This window comes from Bos grunniens, chromosome 16, assembly GCF_055505025.1.
Source record: "Bos grunniens cultivar Pamir isolate PY7600 chromosome 16, Bosgru_T2T1.0, whole genome shotgun sequence".
Lineage (NCBI taxonomy): Eukaryota > Metazoa > Chordata > Mammalia > Artiodactyla > Bovidae > Bos > Bos grunniens.
In genome coordinates, this window is record NC_141180.1 from 23,705,198 (window position 1) to 23,720,031 (window position 14,834).

At 36.7% G+C, this 14,834-nt stretch overlaps 1 protein-coding gene across 10 annotated transcripts in view; it reads left to right on the forward strand.

Annotated features, from left to right (window-relative positions):
• Positions 1 to 14,834, forward strand: part of COP1 (COP1 E3 ubiquitin ligase) — a 222,977-nt gene that overhangs the window by 80,288 nt on the left and 127,855 nt on the right. For 8 of the 10 annotated variants that reach the window (XM_086342422.1, XM_086342423.1, XM_086342429.1 and 5 more), the window contains one exon: positions 11,043 to 11,100. The exons of the other annotated variants lie outside the window; for them this stretch is intronic. In XM_086342422.1, coding sequence (XP_086198548.1) covers positions 11,043 to 11,100 — 58 coding nt within the window. The remainder of the gene's footprint in view (positions 1 to 11,042; positions 11,101 to 14,834) is intronic. 10 annotated transcript variants of the gene reach the window in all.

Sequence of the window (14,834 nt, forward strand, 5' to 3'; positions counted from 1 at the left end):
CCAGGTTCCCCATGAACATGTGGCGTGTGACAAGTGAGGGGGCAGCAGCATTTCCAGCTGCATCTAAAGAGTTTTTAACGTAACATTTCCGTTTATCCAGGAGGAGAATTCTACAATATAGAAAATTCTCCATACACAGCCTGACACTATTTTCCGTATCTCCAAAGTTAGATGGTTATGAACAGATCTTAAGAAATCTCTGCTATACTTGGCATTTATTGTTGTAATCACCAGTGATTCACATGATGTACTCTGCATATAAGTTAAATAAGCAGGGTGACAAGGTACAGCCTTGATGTACTCCTTTCCTGATTTGGAACCAGTCTGTTCCATATCTAGTTCTGACTGTTCTGTCTTGATCTGCATACAGATTTTGCAGGTAAGGTGGTCTGGTATTCCCATCTCTTTCAAGAATTTTCCACAGTTTGTTGTGATTCACACAGTCAAAGGCTGTGGTGTTGTCAATAAAGCAGAAGTAGATGTTTCTCTGGAACTCTCTTGCTCTTTCTATGATCCAACACATGTTGGCAATTTGTTCCTCTCTAGTTCCTCTGCCTTTTCTAAATCCAGCTTGAACATATGAAAGTTCATGGTTCACGTACTGTTGAAGACTGGCTTGGAGGATTTTGAGCATTCCTTTGCTAGCATGTGAGATGAGTGCAATTGTGTGGTAGTTTCAACTTTCTTAGGAATTGCCTTTCTTTAGGATTGGAATGAAACTGACCTTTTCCAGTCCTGTGGCCACTGCTGAGTTTTCCAAATTTGCTGGCATTGAGTGCAGCACTTTCACTGCATCATCTTTTAGGATTGGAAATAGCTCAACTGTAATTCCATCACCTCCACTAGCTTTGTCTGTAGTGATGCTTCCTAAGGACCATTAGTAGAGTAGGTATGTCAGGACTTTTAAAAAAAATCTTTGGCTTCTTGTTATAAACTAATTGCCACTGCTTAGTGAAGATACTAGCAGTTCTTTCTAATTCTGAAAGCTGAGGTGTGAATAGGACAGATTTCCATGTGCTTGAGTATCAACCAAGACTCCTGTTTGACATGTAGTTTTTTGAACCATGCCCTTGAAATCTGATCATTAGGTCTGAGGTGAGTTCCAGAATTTCAAATGCTAGCCTGGAGGATTATACTTTAAAAGGTATGGTTAGTGGGCAGTGAATATCTCTGTATTACTGATACGTTTTAAAAATCTCTAAGTAAGATATGCTTATTTTCTTTTTCATAAAAGAAATCTCTGTTGTCCAACACTGAATTTTTTTCTTTTTTTAATTTTTTTAAATTATCTTAAGCTTATTTCATCCTTGAGAAAGAGTAAAGATTTCTGTTTATTTTAGTGTCTACTTTGTTAGGTTACACATCTTTCTATAATGTCTCAAAAATGCCTCAAGTTATGTTCCTGGCTTGAGCAAACCAGAAAAGTTAAAAAATTGGAAGCAAATTGTTCTGTTGGCATTCCTGATTTTACTCTGATTAGAGCCTCTTGCTGATGGCCTTTTGCCCTTTCAGGTTAGAGTCATATAGGGAACTTTCCACCCCTTTGCTTATTATGGGTTTTCCTTGATTCTGGAAGGTCACGGATGGGAGAGGCTGGGAAAACCAAAGTATACATTGTAACAGTGTCTTAGATGGAAGTATCACTGGAAGCAAGGAGAGAATTTCATGTGCTGTCCCCATGTTCTGTTTCTGCATCACCTGTCTCTCCCGTCCCCAAGTTCCAGTGTATTTTCCCATTCTCCAGATCCTCCACCCGTGAATCTTTTGTTGCTGTTTCTGGAACGCTTCCTCTACTTTCTTTGCTTTTAAAACTTTTTTCTGAGATTATTTCAGAGAACTGGGTTTTTGTAACATTAAGATTTGTGGTAACTATATCATCTGATAATTACAAATCTCTCCCCTATGAATTACAACTAAATTGTAATCTATTCCCACTCTTTGATAAGTGGTAATAGAATATAAAGAAATCAAATGCAGCACTTAGCCTAACGAACTGGGACTTCTGCTAGTTTCATTGGAGGCAGATTGGTCTTGTCAGTCTTTTTCTTTTGAGCTTATTATACTGTTTTTGAAAAATTTCCAAAGAAGTTATTTACTTTCAAAGGCAGTAATGCAGTAGATTCATACCTATTCCATCTTTCAGAAATTTTCCTTCACATTTGCTTTTTACATCCGCAGCAATAAGTTTCTCTCTGAGAAAGCTCTTGTAAGGAAAACTTTAAAGTGAATTTCCCCTTTGCTTTTCTTTTTAAACTTTAGCGATATTGTGGAATTACAGACCTTTTAAAAGGCAACATAATATTAGATTCATGCAGTCCTCCTATGCACTGTATAACTACAACTCTTTCTAACCATCTACAATTAAAAGGGAACAGAGGGTGTTGGGAAAAGTTTTTCCTGTATATCTGAAATACTCTGATAACTTCTGTTCTTTGAAGAGTAAATTGAATCTCTGTTCCCTAAAGATTACAGATGTGCATTTTGGAGCCCAGTGTTTTTTATTATCGAACTACCTTTGTGTTCCTCAAGTAAATCCAAAGCTTGTATGAGTTTTGGGGAGCCCTTTGAAGTCAGATGTCTTTCAGTATATAATGTTGTGTCTGTGCCCGTATACCTTCACCAGTTTTAGAAAGGTAACACAGTATGTATGCCATATATCACATATACTGATGGAGGAGGAATAGGCAGTTCCTTAAGCAAATTAAAATTTCCCCATTGAAACATACACGTTAACAGTGAGGTAAATGGTATGAAATGTAGTCTGATCAGGTTTTTACTTCAAAAAAGTAACACAAAGTATTTGATTTTCATAGTTCTGGGTTTTAGAAATTGAAGTTTTATGTAATCTTTTTAAGCCCAATATTTTAAAAAATCCAGACTATATATTGCTGAAAAGGCCATTGTAATCACCAGTGTTTGTTTATATAAAATCTGTTGTAAAATACCTTGTTGAAATTCTTATAAATGCCATGAATGAGTAGTAGTAGTACTGCCTATTCTAATAATCCAAGACACTGTAGAAGAAAATATCTCATGTTAATTTTCAGTTGAATTTGCAGCAAAATCAGGAAATTATTTCTGCCCTAGAGGAGACTTGTACTTGCAAAAGTTGTAACTGTCAGAGTAGTAGAGCATATGTGTATTAGGTACTGTTTTATAATTTTATGTATTATCTCATACAGCCCTCAGAATAGATGCCATATATCCTTTTCCTTTGACAAATGAGGAAATTGAATCATAGAGATGAAGCATTTGTGCTGCATCACACAGTTATAGTAGCGTAATCAGTATTCTAAAGCGGGCATCCTTACTCTAGAGCCTATAAAGCCTTGGGAGGTAAAAGAGTTTTAGAGATCATCGAGTTGATAATAAAGGTCAAAAAAGAAAATCAGTAGAAACTTACAGTTCAAAAATGACAGGGTAGTGAGTTTGCAAGAAGAGAAAACATGTTACTTTGGCAGTCTTTGGTGAGGATTCTGTAATTATACTGCCTGGGTTCAAATTTCAGCTCCACACCTTATTAGCAGTTTGACCTTAGGCAAGTTTATTGTTAACTTCTGTACACTGCAGTTTTCTCATTAGTAAAATAAGGATAATAATACCTATCTTGACTAATACAATGTAATAGTACATTTAAAGAAATGAGAGATAACACCTGACACATACTAAGCACTCAGTAGATGGTGGCACTCAGTAGATTAGTCATGTTGATTTTCTGTGATTTGTCTGAATAGTTGTATCAAATGTAGGAGTATGTGAAATTAGAAAGGAAAACTCAAAAATGAAGAGTGATTTCTAGTATCTCCTAAGGTGCCTGAAAAATTAGGGCCGTGAAAATTTGGGTTGTTAGTAAATGGGATTTACCCTTAATTTGAAATTCAGTGCATCTGTGTTAAATAACTGACAGAAGACCATTATTTTGAAGAAAGCAAGTTATTTAGCTTTTGATCTGTTTATAATACTAGGGATTACTGCGTTGGTAGGAAGGAAATAAAATAGTAACAGACTTTGCTATTGAAAAACATTAAAAACATATTCTGTTTTAATTAATCATTATTAAAATAAGATTATGTTCATGTTACATGTTGGTCAGTATGTGTTTGTTTTGAGAAAACAGATTCAATAATTTTACCAGGAAAACTATACTGGAAAAGTAACAGGATTTGGCTGTAGGCCCATATTGTTTACTAAATGTAGAGTTTATTTTCTTCTGTCTTAAGTTTATACTAATGAAAAAACAAATTAGTGACAGCACTTAGTCTAATTTCATACGTGTGTGCAGCTTTTTTTGTTTTTTTATTCATTCAATTTACTAATTTAAACATTTATTTAGTTTATTTTCTTTATGTTCACCCTTAAATGATCTTAATATACTTTATTTTGCTTACATATTAAAATTCTCTATAATTTAATTAATTGATTTTGTACCTACTGGTAATTTAAATGTGAATCCTCCTTTTTCAAAAAAAGCTGTCTAAAACTAGTTACTTAGTATTTTTGCCAAGGGTGAATCACTGTTTTCTCTTAGCTTCCTATTTATTATAGGTGTATCTTACATGTGAAATTGACTTAACAGTCTATTATTTTTTATTATTTAGATTTTTAAAAATTTCTTTTTTAAATTGAAGGACAATTGGTTTGCAATGCTGTGTTAATTTCAGGTGTACAGCACAGTGATTCAGTTTCTATATACACACACACATATATACACATCATCCATACATATACATATATACATAAATGCATATACATATGCTCTTTTCCAGATTCTTTTTCCTTACAGGTTATTACAAAATACAGAGTATAGTTCCCTGTACTTATATAGTAGGTCCTTGTTGCTTATCTGTTTTATATATATAGTGTGTATATGTTAATTCCCAAACTTGTAATTTATCCCTCTGCCCCATTTCCCCTTTGGCACCATAAATTTGTTTTCTATGTCTGTGAGCCTGTTTCTGTTTTGTGTATAAGTTCATTTGTAACAGTATGTCTTTTAATTACAAAGTATATCCTTGTTTTTAGAAGCAAACAATTTTAAGTGAGAGTAGTTTTGTGACATCTGCTTGCATAACTGAATTTCCTTTGTAACTTGAATTAACAGCAGTTTAGTTTTCATATGTTTTTAGCTGAGCTCCTCCTTGTCATCAGCAAGAACATTAATTTTTTTTTTTATCATCTTATTTTCCTCATCATGAGTATTATTTCTAACCTGGTTTTAGTTTAGTTCAGTTCAGTCCTCAGCTGTGTCCAACTCTTAGTGACCCCACACACTGCAGCATGCCAGGCTTTGCTGTCTATCACCAGCTCCCAGAGCTTGCTCAAATTCATGTCCATTGAATTGGTGATGCCATCCAACCATCTCATCCTCCGTCATCCCCTTTTCCTCCTGACGTTAGTCTTTCCCAGCATCAAGGTCTTTTCCAGTGAGTTATTTCTTTGCATCAGGTGGTCAAAGTATTGGAGCTTCAGCTTCAGCATCAGTCCTTCTTATGAATATTCAGAACTGATTTCTTTTAGGATTGACTGGTTTGATCTCCTTGCAATCCAAGGGACTCTCAAGAGTCTTCTCCAACACCACAGTTCAAAAGCATCAGTTCATCAGCATTCAGCTTTCTTTATGGCCCAACTCTCACATCCATACAAGACTACTGAAAAAACTGTAACTGACTTTACGGACATTTGTTGGCAAAGTAATGTCTCTGCTTTTTAATATGCTGTCTAGGTTTGTCATAGCTTTTCTTCCAAGGGGCAAGCATCTTTTAATTTCATGGCTGCAGTCACCATCTGCAGTGAGTTTGGAGATGAAGAAAATAAAATCTGTCACTGTTTCCATTGTTTCCCCATCTATTTGCCATGAAGTGATGGACCGGATGCCATGATCTTTGTTTTTTTAATGTTGTGTTTTAAGCCAGGTTTTTCACTCTCCTCTTTCACTTCATCAAGAGGCTCTTTAGTTCTTTGCTTTCTGCTGTAAGGGTGGTGTCATCTGCATGTCTGAGGTTATTGATATTTCTCCCGGCAATCTTGATTCCAGCTTGTGCTTCATCCAGCCCAGTGTTTCTCATGATGTACTCTGCATATAAATTAAATAAGCAAGGTGACATTATACAGCCTTGACATACTACTTTCTCAATTTGGAACCAGTCTGTTGTTCCATTTCTGGTTCTAACTGTTGCTTCTATCTAAATAAATCCTTCTCAGGATTTAGATAAGGTGGTCTGGTATTCCCATCTCTTTAAGAATTTTCCACAGTTTGTCATGATCCTCACAGTCAAAGGCTTTAGTGTAGTCAATAAAGCAGAAGTACATGTTTTTCTGGAATTCTCTTGCTTTTTCTATGTTCCAGTGGAGGGTGGCAAATTGATCTCTGATTTCTCTACCTTTTCTAAATCCAGCTTGAACATCTGGAAGTTCTTGATTCAGGTACTATTGTAGCCTAGCTTGGAGAATTTTGAGCATTACTTTGCTAGCGTGTGTTCAGTTCAGTTCAGCGCTCAGTCGTGTCTGACTCTTTGCAACCCCATGAACCACAGCACGCCAGGCCTCCCTGTCCATTACCAACTCCTGGAGTTCCCTCAAACCCATGTCTATCGAGTCGGTGATGCCACCCAGCCATCTCATCCTCTGTCGTCCCCTTCTCCTCCGCCCTCAATCTTTCCTAGCATCAGGGTCTTTTCAAATGAGTCAGCTCTTCACATCAGGTTGCCAAAGTATTGGAGTTTCAGCTTCAGCATCAGTTCTTCCAGTGAACACCCAGGACTGATCTCCTTTAGAATGGACTGGTTGGATCTCCTTGCAGTCCAAGGGACTCTCAAGAGTCTTCTCCAACACCACAGTTCAAAAGCATCAGTTCTTCGGCACTCAGCTTTCTTTATAGTTCGACTCTCACATCCTTACATGACCACTGGAAAAACCATAGCCTTGACTAGACGGACCTTTGTTGGCAAAGTAACGTCTCTGCTTTTTAATATGCTGTTTAGGTTGGTCATAACTTTCCTTCCAAGGAGTAAACGTCTTTTAATTTCATGGCTGCAATCACCATCTGTCTTTTAAAATCATGGCTGCAGTGATTTTGGAGCCCAGAAAAGTAAAGTCAGCCACTGTTCCACTGTTTCCCATCTATTTGCCATGAAGTGATGGGACTGGATGCCATGATCTTAGTTTTCTTAATGTTGAGCTGTAAGCCAGCTTTTTCACTCTCCTCTTTCACTTTCATCAAGAGGCTCTTTAGTTCTTCACTTTCTGCCAAAAGGGTGGTGTCATCTGCACATCTGAGGTTATTGATATTTCTCCTGGCAATCTTGATTCCACCTTGTGCTTCTTCCAGCCCAGCGTTTCTCATGATGTACTCTTCATATAAGTTAAATAAGCAGGGTGACAATATACAGCCTGGATGTACTCCTTTTCCTATTTAGAAACACTCTGTTGTTCCATGTCCAGTTCTAACTATTGCTTCCTGACCTGCATACAGATTTCTCAAGAGGCAGGTCAGGTGGTCTGGTATTCCCATGTCTTGAAGAATGTTCGACAGTTTATTGTGATCCACACAGTCAAAGGCTTTGGCATAGTCAATAAAGCAGAAATAGATGCTTTTCTGGAACTCTCTTGCTTTTTCTATGATCCAGCGGATGTTGGCAATTTGATCTCTGGTTCCTCTGCCTTTTCTAAAACCAGCTTCAACATCTGGACGTTCACGGTTCACGTATTGCTGAAGCCTGGCTTGGAGAATTTTAAGCATTACTTTACTAGCATGTGAGATGAGTGCCATTGTGCGGTAGTTTGAGCATTCTTTGGCATTGCTTTTCTTTGGGATTAGAATGAAAACTGACCTTTTCCAGTCCTGTGGCCACTGCTGAGCTTTCCAAATTGTCTGGTATATTGAGTGCAGCACTTTCACAGCATCATCTTCCAGGATTTGAAATAGCTCAACTGCAATTCCATCACCTCCACTAGCTTTGTTCGTACTGATGCTTTCTAAGGCCCACTTGACTTCACATTCCATGATGTCTGGCTCTAGGTGAATGATCACACCATCGTGATTATCTTGGTCGTGAAGATCTTTTTTATATAGTTCTTCCGTGTATTCTTGCCATCTCTTCTTAATATCTTCTGCTTCTGTTAGGTCCATACCATTTCTGTCCTTTATCGAGCCCATCTTTGCATGAAGTGTTCCCTTGGTATCTCTAATTTTCTTGGAGAGATATCTATTCTTTCCCATTCTCTTGTTTTCCTCTATTTCTTTGCACTGATCGCTGAGGAAGGCTTTCTTATCTCTCCTTTCTATTCTTTGGAACTCTGCATTCAAATGGAGTATCTTTTCTTTTCTGCTTTGCATTTGGCTTCTCTTCTTTTCACAGCTATTTGTAAGGCCTTCTCAGACAGCCGTTTTACTTTTTTGCATTTCTTTTCCATGGGGATGGTCTTGATCCCTTTGTCCTGTACAGTGTCAGGAATCTCCATCCATAGTTAATCAGGCACTCTATCTATCAGATGTAGTCTCTTAAATCTATTTCTCACTTGCACTGTATAATCATAAGGGATTTGAAATCTTGTTGTTTTTATCACCATCTGTAGATTGTGGCTAACTCAGAGATAAGAAGTAGAAGAGCACCAGAATCAAGAGGAGCCAGCCCGGTCAATGCTTTCTGATATTGTCGTCTAATCACTTTTACTTTATACACACGTATACACAGACACATTTAAAAAGCAAAATTAAAGGGATTTATTTCTTCAGATTGCTTCTGTTGCAGTTGTGTATGCATTAATAAATTTTTCTTAGTGAATAAAGTTAAGATCTAATATAAATTAATATAAATATAAATTAAATTTCAAATTCTGCAATGATTGTTACCAACTTTTCACTTAAAACCTGTAATTTCAATGCTTTCTGATCAGTACTATTTTTTTTTTTCACTTTACTTATTTGTTTTTGGCTGTGTTAGGTTTTCATTGCTCTGTGGGCTTTCCTCCACTTGCAGCGAGTGGGGGCTCCTCTCTAGTTGTGGTGCGTGGCCTTCTCATTGCATGGCTTTTCTTGTTGCGGAGCATGGGCTCTAGGGCACATGGATTTCAATAGCTGTGGCACATGGGCTCAGTCATTGTGGTTCCTGGGCTCTAGAGCACAGGCTCAGTAGCTGTGGCACATGGACCTAGTTACTTCTTTCCTCCTGGATCAGGGATTGAACCCGTGTCTTCTGCATTTGCAGGCAGATTCTTTATCTCTGAGACACCAGGGAAACCCTGATCAGTACTAGTTTTAGACATGTATTTGAAATGTAGTGTTATTTCACTATGTACATTAAGATATCAGTATCATGTTCCAGCTTGCAATCAAGGAAGTCTGAATTACATTCCCATAAAATGAAAAAGTTCTGTTCTATCAACCTCTAAATGTGAAGCTTTATAATTTTGTTAATGTTTATATAAATAGGGGATTGGGTTTCATTAGTGGAAGGAGCACAGATTTTAAATACCTGGCATCTCCTCATTTTTAGCTGTATTAGTCCCTGTGTAGAGTATTCTGAAAATAGCATGTGATCTTGTCATATCAGTTCATGACCCTGTTCAAGGAAAGTAGGCATTGGTTATATTTCATCAGAAGAAATTAATTACCAGATCCTGTTAATTCTTTAATTTATGGTGCAGCTGCTTTGAGGGTCTTATGTGAGTCTTATAGGAATGGTTAAGAACACAACAAATTAGTGTCTATTATTATGTGTTGGAGTACTGTGAGAACAGTTCCTTCTGATTCATTAACTTTTTGAAAATTTAAGTTTGTATGTTATTGACAAATTTTATTAATAGAATAAAATTTATTGAATACCTACCATTTTTTGGCCTTGTACTGAGGAATATTAACTCAATAAATCTTACACCTCTCTCAAATATCTTGCTCACTTAATAGATGGAGAAGGTAGAGGCCAGATAATATCCATAGCTGCCCAGAGTCATTTAGCTGCTAACAGGTGAAATTCACACCCTCTCTGTACTCTTTAAGAGTACCTCTTATATTATAACCTTTGTGATTATTGGACTAAAGTGAATAATGATTTTGTGTATTTATGTAAAGAGATACACTGAAATTGGTGCTCTCAATTGCTTAAATTTCATTAAGGTGGACAAATACAGACATTTCTATAGTAGAAATAGGGAAGAATTTTTAAAAATGTAGTAGCTGTTGATCTATCATTGTTGATGTATATGTTAATACCATTTTCAGATGTTAGTAGTCCTCAGGCTAATTTATTTAAAGATGGGAGGGGGAGAAGAGTGAAGTGAAAAGATAGATATGGTAAGGTAGAACTCTTAGGAAGAAAAGGTAGTCTGTACTTAAAAAAGGTTTACTAAGATAAGTAGGAGAATGCACAGAAAATATAATCAAATAGAAACAACCAATAGAGAAAGCAAATTATGTTTGACTAGAGCAGAGGAAATTAGAATATAGATTTTGGGTTATAAAAGAAAGATTATTGGAATTCTACCATTTTTTGTTCCATTCCTTTGATAGTTTTCTTTCACATAAGATGATTATCATAGCATTTTAGAGCTTGAAGTGACTATAGATAGAGCTAGTTACTCTAGTCTTCTCGTTTTGCAGATAAGGAAACGGAGTGATTATAAGCTATTTGTCCAAGGGCACATAGCTCTAGTGTCATGACACGATCTGTTCATCATAGCTTTTGATTGCATACTTGTGCTCTTTTTATAGTATTCTAAGTACTCTTTTCCTTAGAGTTCAAACAACTTAACTGAAAATGAAACAACTGTCTGAAAATGAAGTTGTAGCAAATACTTCAATTGTATATGCCTGTCTTGTGATTATTCCCTATTGACATGTTTTCAAGATGGGTATATTTAAGGTGGTGGGATGAAGGGGTAGATTGTTTATTTCCTAATTTTTTAATTTATGGAATATGTATTTGTTTGACTTATAAATTATTGACAAATATTGGATTTATATATGATATATTTTACATTTACTTTTTCTGTTGCTAAAGAGAATGTAAAAACTGAAATCACATTTTTTTTTCTTCATTTTGCAGTAGTATTATTGATTCCACAGAATACAGCCAACCTCCAGGTTTCAGTGGCAGTTCTCAGGTAAATGATGTATCTAACGATCTGTTCTAGTGGTGCCATAAATCTAATCACCTGAGTTATAAAATCACAGATGAGTCCTATCCTAGAGACAGCTGTTTGGTGTGCTGTAGCATTGATTAGTGCTTGAATAGCTCTGGTGAATAATCAATCAGCTGTATATCTGCTCATTACTGATTGAGTCAAAAAAATTTTTTTAGCATGCTAGTAACATTAGGCCTTGAGAGGAAGGAAATACTGTAAGAGCAAATTATGAGTAATCAGGACATTGTTTCTCTCGGAGATAAAGTTATAATTTATTGATGAATTGCCTGTTATTATGTTGAAACATGAAGCTTTTTTCTGGGAGGTAAACTACAGGCTTTATTAAAATCGACTCTGGCCTCTCCTTTTCTTTAATTAATTGTATGATTATTTTGATTTTTACTCTCTTCATCTAGGACTTGGGGATGCTGGTATTTGTCAAGTCTAATTTTGAGGCTAGACTGTGTTTTTTTTAAATTTTCACTTTGAAATAACTTCAGACTTAGAGAAAAGTTATGAGAATGTTAAAAATAATTCCTTTACATTCTGTATGCAGGTAATCTAGGTGTTCACATTTGATCATATTTGCTTTATCATTCTCATTCTCTCTTTTACATATATGCACATAAAATTTTTCCTTTGGATTGTTTAAGAAGGTGCAGACATAATGTTCCTTTATGTACTTCAATTTGTGTTTCCTTAAAAACAAAAATATTGTCCTGTGTAATCACAAGATAATTTTAAAATTCAAGAAGTTAACGTTGGTATGCTTTATATAATTTCTATATCTTATTCAGATTTTACAAATTGTTCTTACAATTATCCTTTACCTCCTTTTTTTCATAACAGGAAATAATAAGGCATTTAAGTAAGGCATGTCTTTTTGTATATTCATTTATGTGATAGTGCAGTTATTTTTATCAAAGTGGAAAGAAAATCTTTCATATCATACAGCTTTTGTTTGTGTTTTTCTTTTCCAACTGCTTAGATGACTGCCTCTATGACTGTTATGATTAGATTGCATAACGCCTCTACATATCCCGTGTTATCTTCATTTGCGTGCTTAGATCTGGCAAGTTCATAGATTTGTTTGTATCTCTTCCTGAAGAGCCACAAATGCACTAGATCTCGGTGTTTTTGTCAGACGTAATGAGATATATCAGGAGAAAATTTTTTTTTAAGTTTTATTTATTTTATTTTTTGACTGTGGTGGATCTTTGTTGCTGCATACAGGCTTTCTCTAGTGATGAGCAGGGGCTACTCTTCATTGTGGTGTATGGGCTTCTCATTCTCTCTCTCTTATTTTAATATTTATTTATTTGGCTGTGTCGGGTCTTCTTTGTGTCATGTGGAGTCTTCTGTTGTGGTGCACGGATTTTCTAGTTGCAGTACATAGACTTAGTTGCCAACTGGCCTGTGGGTTCTTAGTTCCCCGACCAGGGAGCAAACTCCTGTCTCCTGTGGTGCACAGATTTCTCTAGTTGTAGTGCATGGACTTAGTTGCCCTGTGGCCTATGGGCTCTTAGTTCCCCAACCAAGGATGGAACCCATGTCCCCTGCATTGCAAGAATTCTTAATCACCGGACCACCAGGGAAGTCCCTCAGGAAAAATTTTTAAGAATTGAATGGAAACATCTTTAAGAACTTGAAGAGGGAAAGCAGAATCTGGAAATAGGCTTGGCACTCATAGCTGGGCCTTGGTGTTCTCCTTTCAAATGTAATCTCACAGAACATCCGCATCGGACACAGTCACTCTGGGCCTAGGAAGAAATGAAACAAAAATCAAGATCAGTTCATAAACTTAACCGAGCACATTTGAAAAAGTCACTATGCCAAATACATAAAATACCAAACACACCCGTGTCCTGACTAATGCACGCAGTTGCTGCATCTCTACTAGTTACGGCTTTAATCTCACTGTAGTTTTCTGTTTGCCCAGGTACGATTCATTAAGATACCCCGTCACAGGATTTTCCCCCTTCTTGACAGTATCCAATCCAGAGCATAGCCTTACTTCCTTGAACCCTCCCCCAAATCACTTAACATGAGCCTGTATCCTATAAGTAGTACGTAACATCTTCCTACCTTAACCCATAGTATGCTGTATTCTTCATTGCAATGAGCAGTAATAAAACTTGTTCAGCTACAGGTGTATTCCTATTGGTCTTTGGTTGCAGGGCTTTCACAAATTCTACATAGAGGAACAAGGAAAGCCTTTTTCCTATTGTCATTTATAGGACGTTGATTTGGAATTTCTAGCAAGTTCCATGAGTTAGAAATTATAGAAACTGAACCTAGGTGGGAAAAAAAAACATTCAGAATAGTGTTTTTGTCTGTGTGTGGGTTTTTTGTTTTTGTTTTTCATTTTTTAGTTTTTACTCTTTGCATGTAATAAAGGAGACTTAGTTTGAGATGGTACAATAAGCCTGTGGTCTCTCCAACCTCCACCCACCAGAAATCCCATTGACGTATAGCTGTCCTCATACGGAAAACTTAAAAAGAATTTATAGACGATAAAAAGAATACTGAAGAAGTCTGCCTAACGTGAGTCACCATGTGCAGAGTACAAGAGTGTTTTGGTGAAGTCGTCTGGGTCTCCCAGGAGACTCCAACCTTAGCATCTGCCGGAGGAGGGGGAAGTTGTTGAGGAAAACCTGCTAGGGCTTCTGGGACAGAACTAATATGACATATTGTGCGGAAGTCCTTACCCTTCGTTTCTAGGAATACTCTTTATAAAACACAGACTTAAAACAAATTGACATAAAAATAATTGAAAACAAAGGAGTAGATGAGGATAAGCCTGGCAAATGCAAGAATGGTAAGGAAGATGACAAAAACAACGGCAAAGTAAAGTACAGATCAAAATAGAACTCAAGGGAAAAATCATTAGAAGACAGATACATGTTTTCACATAATAAAACGTATAATCCCACAAGCTAGTAGTAATTTGTGTGACATAAATAAAGGATTGATATTTATATAAAGCAAAACTTTATTAGAAATTTTAAAAAATTGATTAAAACTTTAACATGGTAGGAGATTTTAAAGTATACTCATCCCTCAATATCTATGAGGGATTGGTTCCAAGAGCTGTGGCAGATGCCAGGGTCCAAAGATGCTCAGGTTCCTTACATGAATTGTGGTATAATTGCATAAAACCTCTGCAGCACATCCTCCTGTATACTTTGTCATCTTTATGATTATTTATAATAACTAGTATAACATAAATGCTATGTAAAAAAATTTAAATACAATGTGAATACTATGTAAATAGTTGCCAGTGCAGCTGCAAATTCATTTTGCATTTTGGAATTTTCCAGAAATTCTTCCTTTGGTGGGGGTGGATATTTTCTGTCTGTGTTTGATTAAATTTGTATTTCTAGAACCTGTGGATATGGAAGGCCTACTGTATAGCTCACTGCTGCTGCTAAGTCACTTCAGTCGTGTCCGACTCTGTGCGACCCCACAGACGGCAGCTCACCAGGCTCCCCCGTCCCTGGGATTCTCCAGGCAAGAACACTGGAGTGGGTTGCCATTTCCTTCTCCAGTGCATGAAAGTGAAAAGTGACAGTGAAGTCGCTCAGTCGTGTCCAACTCTTAGCGACCCCATGGACTGCAGCCCGCCAGGCTCCTCCATCCATGGGATTTTCTAGGCCAAAGTACTGGAGTGGGGTGCCATTGCCTTCTCCGACTATATAGCTCAAGAAATAATT